Below are 14814 nucleotides of genomic sequence, written 5' to 3' on the forward strand. Positions count from 1 at the left end.
CCCTCATCCTAAACTTGCCAGGACTTCTGTATTTATCAACTGCAGATACAAAAATGAGGAGGAATGTACCAACATTTCTCTAATGTTGGCAATGATGGGAGTTAAAGGGGCGGTCCTGAGGCAACCCCTTTAATACATACTTGGATGATCAGCTGGTTAGGCTTCTATTTGCTTAAAAAGTGCAGAAAAATCACTTCTGTATTGGGTCATGACTTAAAGGAAACCTTCACTAATTTTGACCATACAAGACTGCACACAGTAGTGTCCCTGGAGAGATGTGTAGTCAGTTATTTGTGTGGGTTGTTAGTAGCAGCAGGACTGTAATACAGTATATGGATTTACATTGTAGCTACTCCAAGTGCACTGGGGGCGTGTCCTGACCATACAGACTGCACACAGTAGTGTCCCTGGAGAGATGTGTAATCAGTTGGGTTGTTAGTAGCAGCAGGACTGTAATATATGGATTTACATTGTAGCTTCTCTAAGTGCACTGGGGGTGTGTCCTGACACTGCTGTGCACTCTGCACTCTGTAGATGGTCTTATGTATTGTCCTTGGAGAGATGTCTAACCATATCCTTGTGTGGGTTGTAAGTAGCAAATGGACTGTAATATATGGATTTACATGATAGCTTCTCCAAGTGCACTGGGGGTGTGTCCTGACACTGTTGTGCACTCTGCACTCTGTAGATGGTCTTATGTATTGTCCTTGGAGAGATGTCTAACCATATCCTCGTGTAGGTTGTAAGTAGCAGCAGGACTGAAATATATGGATTTACATTGTAGCTTCTCCAAGTGCACTGGGGGGGTGTCCTGACACTGCTGTGCACTCTGTAGAAAGTGTTCTGTATTGCTCCTGGAGAGATGTCTAACCATACCTTTAGTAGCAGCAGGACTGTGATATGTGGATTTATATTCCAGGAATGTCGCTTCTCCAATTGCACGGGGCATGTGTCCTCACCTTGCTGTGCTCTGTGCACTCTGTAGATGGTCTTATGTATTGCCTTGGAGAGATGTGTAGCCATATCCTTGTGTGGGCTGTAAGTAGCAGAAGGACTGTGATATATGGATTTATATTCCAAGATTGTAGCTTCTCCAAGTGCACTGGAGGCATATCCTCACACTGCTGTGTTCTGTGCAATCTGCAGTAGTGTTTTGTAGTAGCAGAAGGACTGTGATATATGGATTTATATTTCAAAATTATACTAGGAGCATATCCTCACACTGCTGTGTTTTCTGCAGCCAGTGTTAATTATTGTCCCTGGAGAGATGTGTAATCATATCTTTGTGTATATTGTTAGTAGCAGCAGGACTGTGAAGTATGAATTTATATATCAAAGTTGTACTGGCGGCATATCCTCACACTGCTGTGTTCTGTGTTCTCTGCAGCCAGTATTGTCTCTGTAGAGATGAGTAATCATATGTTTCTGTTTTTTGTTAGTACTAGGAGGACTGGGAAATTTGGATTTATATTCCAGGGTTGCAGCTTCTCCAAGAGTCCTCACCCTGCTGTGTTCTAATCTTTCAGCATTGAGTAAGCCAGTTGAGGACTTAAATACTGCAGAAGTCACTAAGAACCGGGTGGATGGGCTATGTAGTGGACCAAGGTAGAGAGCTAAGAGTAAAGCAGTGTGAGGACATAATGCTGTGATTCTAGACTATAAATGTATCTTTCATAGTCCTGTTTGTACTAGCCACATAAAAAAGATCTGATTAACACAGCTTTCCAGGGACAATACATCACACTGTCTATAGAGAGCACAGCAGTGTGAGGATAAACACTTGGAGAAGCTACAGTCACTGAATATAAATCCATATCTCACAGTCCTGCTGCTGCTACTAACAATACACACAGGTATGATTATACAGCTGCCTGGGACAATATCTAAAACTGGCTACAGAGAGCACAGCAGTGTGAGGACACAATCCCAGTGCACAGGAATATAAATCCGTTTTTTTGCATTATTTCTGCTACTTACAAAAATACACAACCACATAATTACACAGCTCTCTACAGCCAGTGTTCGGTATTCTTCCTGGCGATCTAAGAGCACAGCAGTGTGAGGACACGCTTACAATATACACAAAGGTATGATAACACAGCTCTTCAGGCCCAATGCCCACAACTGCCTGTAGAGAGCACAGAGCACAGCAGTGTGAGGACACGCTACTTACAATATACACAAAGGTATGATAACACAACTCTCCAGGCCCAATGCCTACAACTTTATGTAGAGAGCACAGAGCACAGCAGTGGGAGTACACGCTACTTACAATATACACAAAGGTATGATAACACAACTCTGCAGGCCCAGTGCCTAACACTGCCTCCAGAGAGCACAGAGCACAACAGTGTGAGTACACGCTACTTACAATATACACAAAGGTATGAGAACACAACTCTCCAGGGCCAATACCTAAAGCTACCTGTAGAGAGCACAGAGCACAGCAGGGTGAAAAGAGGACTTCAGTGCACTTGGAGAAACTACAATCCTGGAATATAAATCCATATTTCACAGTCTTGCTGCTACTAACAACTTACAAAAAGGTCTGATTACACATCTCTCCAGGGCCGATACCGGATGGATTCCATTTAAAGGAGTTCTAATCATTATAATAATTATTTACATCTTCATTTTGAACTAAAAATATAAAAAAATCAGAATTGGTAATTATCTCACCCTCTTCTGGGAAGGTGGGGAAATTGGGTGACGGCCAATATGGCCGCTATTACAACTCAGGCTGGGCTGGTAGAGATGGAGCTGAGTCCTGGTGGTGGATCTCGGCTCTGGGCTAAAGTCTCCTGACTTGCCTTGGGTGCCAGGCAATAGCCTGAGGCACCTGTGGTTCCTGATATGAGGACACTAGCTAAGGCAGTCAGACCATGAGGTCTGGCTCTCTCCTCACTGCTCTCTAAGAGTGATCATGTGCTCCTGCCCACCAGGGGTTTATAAACTCCCTTGGTCAGGTGGGGAAAATTGAGTGACAACCAATATGGCCGCTTTTACAACTCTCATCATTGATATCACCCTGCAGCCTCAGACTCCTATAGGGAGCCTCCGCCTTCACTTAAAGGGGTATATCAGGAGCTTCTGTGTAAATGACAAGAACCAATACAACGTCTGGATGTTTCCTTTCAGGAGAACACGGTGTGCGGCTCCGGATATGGATACTTTTACCACCTCTCCCCGGACGCTCCTTCTCAAGCTCCACTGGGAACTTTTTGGAGAAATACTGCCATGTCATGTATGAGGTAAGAGAAATAAACTACGTAATATGGGCTCAAAAATAGGAGTGCACACAGTCCATGAGCAATACCGCCATGTCGTGCTATAAAATAACAGCATACTGCATATGGAATTTATTACCCCTAAAATACCGCCACGTAGTGCTATAAAATAACAGCATACTGTATATACATAACCCCTAAAATACTGCCATGTAGTGGTATAAAATAACAACATACTGTATATACATAACCCCTAAAATACCGCCATGTGGTGCTATAAAATAACCGCATACTGTATATACATAACCCCTAAAGTACCGCCATGTTGTGCTATAAAATAACAGCATACTGTATATACATAACCCCTAAAATACTGCCATGTAGTGGTATAAAATAACAACATACTGTATATACATAACCCCTAAAATACCGCCATGTGGTGCTATAAAATAACCGCATACTGTATATACATAACCCCTAAAGTACCGCCATGTTGTGCTATAAAATAACAGCATATTGTATATGCATAACCCCTAAAATACTGCCATGTCGTGCTATAAAATAACAGCATAGTGTATACGGTATATATAACCCCTAAAATACCGCCATGTAGTGCTATAAAATAACAGCATATTGTATATACATAACACCTAAAATACCGCCATGTAGTGCTATAAAATAACAGCATATTGTATATACATAACACCTAAAATACCGCCATGTAGTGCTATAAAATAACAGCATATTGTATATACATAACACCTAAAATACCGCCAAGTAGTGCTATAAAATAACAGCATATTGTATATACATAACACCTAAAATACCGCCATGTAGTGCTATAAAATAACAGCATATTGTATATACATAACACCTAAAATACCGCCATGTAGTGCTATAAAATAACAGCATACTGTATATACATAACACCTAAAGTACCGCTATGTAATATCAGGAAAAGTACTGTAGAGAACCCAGAAACTATCATACAGGACTGAGCTAGAAATACTGCCCTATCCCACGTCCCTAATTTCCAAAATAAATATTGGCGTCCTGTCCTACGGAAATCAGCATAATACATTACCAGAGAAATACCGCCATATAGTGCTTACAAAATACTGCTGCAAAGTTTCCCCTAAAAAGAAATAGAAACAATGTCATACGGTTTATGTATTTCCTGCCACACCACCCTCTAACAATACCGCCATGTAGTGCTTTTTAGCACCATGTTACAGCCTCAGAAACAGCACCATACATGACTTTTCCTAAAATATATTACTGCCAAAATGTGCATCAAACTGTGTATGCAAGGTAGTGTCCATTTGATAAAGGTTGGAATTAATTGACCATTGACCATCACTGCTACTGTTTACCGCCATGCGGTGCCTTTCGAAACTTTGCCATGCTTTACCCTCAGAAATAGTATAAGTGACATTTCCTTTCATATATTACCGCCATAATGTGCTAGACACTCTGTACACAAGATAGTGGCCATTGTTAAAGGCTATCCAAGGAGTGACTGCCAGATATTGTCTTGTATACCGCCATAATGTGCTCTAAACTCTGTAGAGGGCTATCCAATTCATGGAATGACCGCTAGATATTTTCTAGTATACCGCCATACTGTGCTTTTAGTAATAGCTCCATGTTGCCCCCCCCACCTCATATGTGACCTTTCCTTAAATAGCCTTAAATATTACCACCATAATGTGTGCTTTTCCATTGTCCTGATGCACTACCCTAGCACTGTATACCGCCATATGGTGATTTTAGAAATAGCGCCATGTTGTACCCTCAGACGTAGCCATAAATGACTACCATATTGTGCACCAAACTGTGTACACATAGTAGTGGACATCGTTAAAGGATATGCCAGGAATTAATCTATTGACTACCTGATGTACTACCGTATACCGCCATACTGTGCTTTTAAATATAACTCCATGTTGTACCTTTAAAAATAATATCGTACGTGACGACCTTAACTAAAAATAGCCTCACATATCCCCGCCATAATGTGCATCTAACAAGGCAGTGGCTGTTGTTAATGGGTATTCCCGGAGTCCCTCGATTGTGTTGCTCTATACTGCTTTTACAGCTAGTGCCATGTTGCTCCCTCAGAAAAGTTACCATACACAACCTTTCCTAAAATATTACCGCAATAATGTGGCCATTGTTATAGGGTAATCCCAGGAGTTCATGGATTGACCATCTTATGCGATAGTCTATACCGCCATAGTGTGCTAAAGTCATTATTAATCAATAATATTTAATATTTTTATTTATTATTTATTATTATTTATTTATTTTATTTAATCCTAATTTCTTTCCCCTCACAGATCCGGCTTTCGCCTACACCCTCATTACGGACCGTCCATCCGCAGCCCCCCGACCGCGTTCCAAGATTTTACCGCCTTGTATAGCGGAGGGGGCGCCCAGGTAGGGCAATATGTAGCTGGTAATTAGGCCAGGCTTTACAGCCACTGCCTGGCACCGGCCCTAATGTTTACTGCTAATCTCTGAAAACCTCTTTAACAAATTGGCAGAAAAAAAAAAAAAAAAAGAATTTAGGAGAAAGGAGCGGGAAGACGTCTCCCAGGGAAATTAGGGAAATGGCATCTCTCCTAAATGGGGAAGATTAACATACTTTACTGGAGCAAACAATCTGCTTAACGCAATTCTAGCTACGCTTGCAGTTTAAACAAAAGAATGATTGGCGACAGATCAGAGCCGCGTTACGGAAGATTCGTGGCTACGAAATACTACGAGATGGACGCCACATGGCCCTCACTGACCTATATGATAAACCAGGCACATTACTCATAGATCCAGGCACCGGATCTTCTTGTATGTGTCCTTCTAAAATCAGCATTTAAAATTATGCTAAGCTAGGGTGATACCAGAGCCCCTCTGTGCTGCAGCTTCACAGGCTGTTACACTGTCTCCCCTTGCACCCTCAGCACTTTCCCCCTCCCGCTTTCTGGTGTAATCTGGGAGGAGGGACCGTCGAGGAAGCAGGAGACAGTGTAACAGCCTCTGATACTGCAGCACAGAGGGGCTCTAGTAACACCCTCAGGACCCTTCTGGCTCATGTGCATAATTTTAAAAGTTGATATAAAAAGGAAGGAGGCCATGGATAAGAAATACGAAGAAATAAGAAGATTCCCACAGTCACGGTGCCTAGAGCTATAAGTAATGTCCCTGGTGCCTGATTTTGATGGTAGATTTCACATGAAACAGAATTACATCTCGTACAGTATCCAAATAATACTGCCATATAGTACACTCAGAAAACTGACATATTGCTATATAGCGCCTAAATAAAGCTACCACTAAGTGCCTAATAAATACTACATGATGTGGTGTTATATGTCATACAGTGCACACATAATCAGGGGCGGACTGGGAATTTAAAGTGGCCCTGGAAAAAACTGTAAAAGTGGCCCCATTCTGTGGGCGGGGTCAAAACAAGTCGGCGTGGCCTTGTTATGTGGGTGGAGTTACTAAACTCCATGCAAACTGTTAATAGATGGTCTAAATCAACATGTACACCGCAGAGAAAGAGACTCATACTGCCTCCTTGTAAAGGAATAACACTTCTATTTTAAGAGCACACAACTTAATACTGCCATATATGTACACTAAAAACATACTACAATACCTTCTCCAATAAACAAGAATGTAACTAGTATAATACTACTGCCCCTAAGTAAATTATATTGTAATACTGCCCCCTATGTACAAAAATATAACTACTATAATATTGCCCTCAATGTACAGGAATATAACTACTATAATACTGCGCCCTATGTACAGGAATATAACTACTATAATACTGCGCCCTATGTACAAAAATATAACTACTATAATATTGCCCTCAATGTACAGGAATATAACTACTATAATACTGCGCCCTATGTACAGGAATATAACTACTATAATACTGCGCCCTATGTACAGGAATATAACTACTATAATACTGTCCCCCTATGTACAAGAATATAACTACTATAATACTGCCCCCTATGTACAAGAATATAACTACTATAATACTGTCCCCCTATGTACAAGAATATAACTACTATAATACTACCCCCTATGTACAAGAATATAACTACTATAATACTGCCCCCTATGTACAAGAATATAACTACTATAATACTGCCCCTATGTACAAGAATATAACTACTATAATACTGCCACCTATGTACAAGAATATAACTACTATAATACTGCCACCTATGTACAAGAATATAACTACTATAATACTGCCCCCTATGTACAGGAATATAACTACTATAATACTGTCCCCTATGTACAGGAATATAACTACTATAATACTGCCCCCTATGTACAAGAATATAACTACTATAATACTGTCCCCTATGTACAAGAATATAACTACTATAATACTGCCCCCTATGTACAAGAATATAACTACTAAAATACTGTCCCCCTATGTACAAGAATATAACTACTATAATACTGCCCCCTATGTACAGGAATATAACTACTATAATACTGCCCTCTATGTACAAGAATATAACTACTATAATACTGCCTCCTATGTACAAGAATATAACTACTAAAATACTGTCCCCCTATGTACAAGAATATAACTACTATAATACTGCCCCCTATGTACAAGAATATAACTACTATAATACTGCCCCCTATGTACAGGGATATAACTACTATAATACTGCCCCCTATGTATAAGAATATAACTACTATAATACTGCCCCCTATGTACAGGGATATAACTACTATAATACTGCCCCCTATGTACAGGGATATAACTACTATAATACTGCTCCCTATGTACAAGAATATAACTACTATAATACTACCCCCTATGTACAAGAATATAACTACTATAATACTGCCCCCTATGTACAAGAATATAACTACTATAATACTGCCCCCTATGTACAAGAATATAACTACTATAATACTGTCCCCTATGTACAAGAATATAACTACTATAATACTGTCCCCTATGTACAAGAATATAACTACTATAATACTGCCCCTATGTACAAGAATATAACTACTATAATACTGCCCCCTATGTACAGGAATATAACTACTATAATACTGCCCCCTATGTACAAGAATATAACTACTATAATACTGCCCCCTATGTACAGGAATATAACTACTATAATACTGTCCCCTATGTACAAGAATATAACTACTATAATACTGCCCCCTATGTACAGGAATATAACTACTATAATACTGCCCCCTATGTACAGGAATATAACTACTATAATACTGCCCCCTATGTACAAGAATATAACTACTATAATACTGCCCCCTATGTACAAGAATATAACTACTATAATACTGTCCCCCTATGTACAAGAATATAGCTACTATTACTAGTAGCCATTACCCCCCCCCCAGTATATAGCCAGCCAACCCCCCCCAGTATACATCCAGCCCACTGTAATATATATATATAATATATATATATATATATGTATATATATATATTATATAGCCAGCCCCCCAGTATACAGCCAACCAGCCCTCCTACTATATATTCAGTCTGCCCAGTATACGGCCAGACTGCCCGTGCCCCGGTATACGGCCAGACTGCCCGTGCCCCGGTATACGGCCAGACTGCCCGTGCCCCGGTATACGGCCAGACTGCCCGTGCCCCGGTATACGGCCAGACTGCCCGTGCCCCGGTATACGGCCCGACTGCCCCCGGTATACAGCCCGACTGCCCCCGGTATACAGCCCGACTGCCCCCGGTATACAGCCCGACTGCCCCCGGTATACAGCCCGACTGCCCCTGGTATACAGCCCGACTGCCCCTGGTATACAGCCCGACTGCCCCTGGTATACAGCCCACAGCCACAGTAATACAGCCCACAGCCACAGTAATACAGCCCACAGCCACAGTAATACAGCCCACAGCCACAGTAATACAGCCCACAGCCACAGTAATACAGCCCGTAGCCACAGTAATACAGCCCGTAGCCACAGTAATACAGCCCGTAGCCACAGTAATACAGCCCACAGCCACAGTAATACAGTTTACAGCCATAGTAATACAGCCCACAGCCATAGTAATACAGCCCACAGCCACAGTAATACAGCCCACAGCCACAGTAATACAGCCCATAGCCACAGTAATACAGCCCATAGCCACAGTAATACAGCCCATAGCCACAGTAATACAGCCCATAGCCACAGTAATACAGCCCACAGCCATAGTAATACAGCCCACAGCCATAGTAATACAGCCCATAGCCACAGTAATACAGCCCATAGCCATAGTAATACAGCCCACAGCCACAGTAATACAGTTTACAGCCACAGTAATACAGCCCACAGCCACAGTAATACAGCCCACAGCCACAGTAATACAGCCCACAGCCATAGTAATACAGCCCACAGCCACAGTAATACAGCCCATAGCCACAGTAATACAGCCCACAGCCACAGTAATACAGCCCACAGCCACAGTAATACAGCCCATAGCCACAGTAATACAGCCCACAGCCATAGTAATACAGCCCACAGCCATAGTAATACAGCCCATAGCCACAGTAATACAGTCCATAGCCATAGTAATACAGCCCACAGCCATAGTAATACAGCCCACAGCCACAGTAATACAGCCCACAGCCACAGTAATACAGTTTACAGCCATAGTAATACAGCCCACAGCCACAGTAATACAGCCCACAGCCACAGTAATACAGCCCATAGCCACAGTAATACAGCCCACAGCCACAGTAATACAGCCCACAGCCATAGTAATACAGCCCACAGCCATAGTAATACAGCCCACAGCCACAGTAATACAGCCCACAGCCATAGTAATACAGCCCACAGCCATAGTAATACAGCCCACAGCCACAGTAATACAGCCCGTAGCCACAGTAATACAGCCCACAGCCACAGTAATACAGCCCATAGCCACAGTAATACAGCCCACAGCCACAGTAATACAGCCCGTAGCCACAGTAATACAGCCCACAGCCACAGTAATACAGTTTACAGCCATAGTAATACAGCCCACAGCCATAGTAATACAGCCCGTAGCCATAGTAATACAGCCTACAGCCATAGTAATACAGCCCACAGCCACAGTAATACAGCCCACAGCCACAGTAATACAGCCCATAGCCACAGTAATACAGCCCATAGCCACAGTAATACAGCCCACAGCCATAGTAATACAGCCCATAGCCACAGTAATACAGTCCATAGCCATAGTAATACAGCCCACAGCCACAGTAATACAGCCCATAGCCACAGTAATACAGCCCATAGCCACAGTAATACAGCCCATAGCCACAGTAATACAGCCCACAGCCATAGTAATACAGCCCGTAGCCACAGTAATACAGCCCGTAGCCACAGTAATACAGCCCATAGCCACAGTAATACAGCCCACAGCCACAGTAATACAGCCCGTAGCCACAGTAATACAGCCCACAGCCACAGTAATACAGTTTACAGCCATAGTAATACAGCCCACAGCCATAGTAATACAGCCCGTAGCCATAGTAATACAGCCTACAGCCATAGTAATACAGCCCACAGCCACAGTAATACAGCCCACAGCCACAGTAATACAGCCCACAGCCATAGTAATACAGCCCACAGCCATAGTAATACAGCCCGTAGCCACAGTAATACAGCCCACAGCCACAGTAATACAGTTTACAGCCATAGTAATACAGCCCACAGCCATAGTAACACAGCCCACAGCCACAGTAATACAGCCCATAGCCATAGTAATACAGCCCACAGCCATAGTAATACAGCCCACAGCCACAGTAATACAGCCCATAGCCACAGTAATACAGCCCACAGCCATACAGCCCACAGCCACAGTAATACAGCCCACAGCCACAGTAATACAGCCCACAGCCACAGTAATACAGCCCACAGCCACAGTAATACAGCCCACAGCCACAGTAATACAGCCCATAGCCACAGTAATACAGCCCACAGCCACAGTAATACAGCCCACAGCCATAGTAATACAGCCCATAGCCACAGTAATACAGCCCATAGCCATAGTAATACAGCCCACAGCCATAGTAATACAGCCCACAGCCATAGTAATACAGCCAGGGGCGGACTGGCCATAAGACCCACCGGGAGAAATCCCGGTGGGCCGATTGGTTTAGGGCCGGTCCGGGGCCGGTCTGGTACTGGTGGGGCCGGTGTAAAAATAAAAACACATTAAACTCACCTCTCCGACGCTCTGACGCTGCTCCCCTGCTCGATCCCAGTCCGGCCGCGGTGACAACAACGTACGCGCCGGCGTCGCATAGACCATGACGTCGGCAGACGGCTGACGTCATGGTCTGTGCGACGCCGGCCCGTACGGAGCTGTCACCGCGGCCGGACTGGGATCGAGCAGGGGAGCAGCGTCAGAGCGTCGGAGAGGTGAGTTTAATGTGTTTTTATTTTTATGTACTGGCGTGGGGGTGGCTTTATACCAGGGGCAGGCGCTGTATACCAGAGTCTGTTATTGTATACTGTGGCTTTGGGCTGTATTACTGTGGCTGTGGGCTGTATTACTATGGCTGTGGGCTGTATTACTATGGCTGTGGGCTGTATTACTATGGCTATGGGCTGTATTACTGTGGCTGTGGGCTGTATTACTATGGCTATGGGCTGTATTACTGTGGCTATGGGCTGTATTACTGTGGCTACGGGCTGTATTACTGTGGCTGTGGGCTGTATTACTGTGGCTACGGGCTGTATTACTGTGGCTGTGGGCTGTATTACTGTGGCTGTGGGCTGTATTACTGTGGCTGTGGGCTGTATTACTGTGGCTATGGGCTGTATTACTGTGGCTATGGGCTGTATTACTGTGGCTACGGGCTGTATTACTGTGGCTGTGGGCTGTATTACTGTGGCTACGGGCTGTATTACTGTGGCTGTGGGCTGTATTACTGTGGCTGTGGGCTGTATTACTGTGGCTGTGGGCTGTATTACTGTGGCTGTGGGCTGTATTACTGTGGCTGTGGGCTGTATTACTGTGGCTGTGGGCTGTATTACTGTGGCTGTGGGCTGTATTACTGTGGCTGTGGGCTGTATTACTGTGGCTGTGGGCTGTATACCAGGGGCAGTCGGGCTGTATACCAGGGGCAGTCGGGCTGTATACCAGGGGCAGTCGGGCTGTATACCGGGGGCAGTCGGGCTGTATACCGGGGGCAGTCGGGCTGTATACCGGGGGCAGTCGGGCTGTATACCGGGGGCAGTCGGGCTGTATACCGGGGGCAGTCGGGCTGTATACCGGGGGCAGTCGGGCTGTATACCGGGGCACGGGCAGTCGGGCCGTATACTGGGCAGACTGAATATATAGTAGGAGGGCTGGTTGGCTGTATACTGGGGGGCTGGCTATATAATATATATATATACATATATATATATATATATTATATATATATATTACAGTGGGCTGGATGTATACTGGGGGGGGGGTTGGCTGGCTATATACTGGGGGGGGGTAATGGCTACTAGTAATAGTAGCTATATTCTTGTACATAGGGGGACAGTATTATAGTAGTTATATTCTTGTACATAGGGGGCAGTATTATAGTAGTTATATTCTTGTACATAGGGGGCAGTATTATAGTAGTTATATTCCTGTACATAGGGGGCAGTATTATAGTAGTTATATTCCTGTACATAGGGGGCAGTATTATAGTAGTTATATTCTTGTACATAGGGGACAGTATTATAGTAGTTATATTCCTGTACATAGGGGGCAGTATTATAGTAGTTATATTCTTGTACATAGGGGACAGTATTATAGTAGTTATATCCCTGTACATAGGGGGCAGTATTATAGTAGTTATATCCCTGTACATAGGGGGCAGTATTATAGTAGTTATATTCTTGTACATAGGGGGACAGTATTTTAGTAGTTATATTCTTGTACATAGGGGGCAGTATTATAGTAGTTATATTCTTGTACATAGGGGGACAGTATTTTAGTAGTTATATTCTTGTACATAGGGGGCAGTATTATAGTAGTTATATTCTTGTACATAGGGGACAGTATTATAGTAGTTATATTCTTGTACATAGGGGGCAGTATTATAGTAGTTATATTCCTGTACATAGGGGACAGTATTATAGTAGTTATATTCCTGTACATAGGGGGCAGTATTATAGTAGTTATATTCTTGTACATAGGTGGCAGTATTATAGTAGTTATATTCTTGTACATAGAGGGCAGTATTATAGTAGTTATATTCTTGTACATAGGGGCAGTATTATAGTAGTTATATTCTTGTACATAGGGGGCAGTATTATAGTAGTTATATTCTTGTACATAGGGGGTAGTATTATAGTAGTTATATTCTTGTACATAGGGGGACAGTATTATAGTAGTTATATTCTTGTACATAGGGGGCAGTATTATAGTAGTTATATTCTTGTACATAGGGGGACAGTATTATAGTAGTTATATTCCTGTACATAGGGCGCAGTATTATAGTAGTTATATTCCTGTACATAGGGCGCAGTATTATAGTAGTTATATTCCTGTACATTGAGGGCAATATTATAGTAGTTATATTTTTGTACATAGGGCGCAGTATTATAGTAGTTATATTCCTGTACATAGGGGGCAGTATTATAGTAGTTATATTCCTGTACATAGGGGGCAGTATTATAGTAGTTATATTCCTGTACATTGAGGGCAATATTATAGTAGTTATATTTTTGTACATAGGGGGCAGTATTACAATATATTTTACTTAGGGGCAGTAGTATTATACTAGTTACATTCTTGTTTATTGGAGAAGGTATTGTAGTATGTTTTTAGTGTACATATATGGCAGTATTAAGTTGTGTGCTCTTAAAATAGAAGTGTTATTCCTTTACAAGGAGGCAGTATGAGTCTCTTTCTCTGCGGTGTACATGTTGATTTAGACCATCTATTAACAGTTTGCATGGAGTTTAGTAACTCCACCCACATAACAAGGCCACGCCTACTTGTTTTGACCCCGCCCACAGAATGGGGCCACTTTTACAGTTTTTTCCAGGGCCACTTTAAATTCCCAGTCCGCCCCTGAATACAGCCCACAGCCACAGTATACAATAACAGACTCTGGTATACAGCGCCTGCCCCTGGTATAAAGCCACCCCCACGCCAGTACATAAAAATAAAAACACATTAAACTCACCTCTCCGACGCTCTGACGCTGCTCCCCTGCTCGATCCCAGTCCGGCCGCGGTGACAGCTCCGTACGGGCCGGCGTCGCACAGACCATGACGTCAGCCGCCTGCCGACGTCATGGTCTATGCGACGCCGGCGCGTACGTTGTTGTCACCGCGGCCGGACTGGGATCGAGCAGGGGAGCAGCGTCAGAGCGTCGGAGAGGTGAGTTTAATGTGTTTTTATTTTTACACCGGCCCCACCAGTACCAGACCGGCCCCGGACCGGCCCTAAACCAATCGGCCCACCGGGATTTCTCCCGGTGGGTCTTATGGCCAGTCCGCCCCTGCACATAATACTGCCATGTAGTAGGAGCAGAGAACCGTCAAGCTGCTATACCTCTTACTGTATCCAAATAATACAACCATATAGCATACA

The 14814-nt window shown here is 43.3% G+C and overlaps 1 protein-coding gene across 1 annotated transcript in view; it reads left to right on the top strand.

Moving 5' to 3' along the window:
• Nucleotides 1-14814, top strand: part of PKHD1 (PKHD1 ciliary IPT domain containing fibrocystin/polyductin) — a 358183-nt gene that overhangs the window by 163702 nt on the left and 179667 nt on the right. The window contains exons 43-44 of the mRNA XM_072143767.1: nucleotides 3139-3251; nucleotides 5567-5666. Of these exons, the coding sequence (XP_071999868.1) occupies nucleotides 3139-3251; nucleotides 5567-5666 (213 nt within the window). The remainder of the gene's footprint in view (nucleotides 1-3138; nucleotides 3252-5566; nucleotides 5667-14814) is intronic.

Source organism: Engystomops pustulosus, chromosome 3, assembly GCF_040894005.1.
Source record: "Engystomops pustulosus chromosome 3, aEngPut4.maternal, whole genome shotgun sequence".
Taxonomy (NCBI): Eukaryota; Metazoa; Chordata; class Amphibia; order Anura; family Leptodactylidae; genus Engystomops; species Engystomops pustulosus.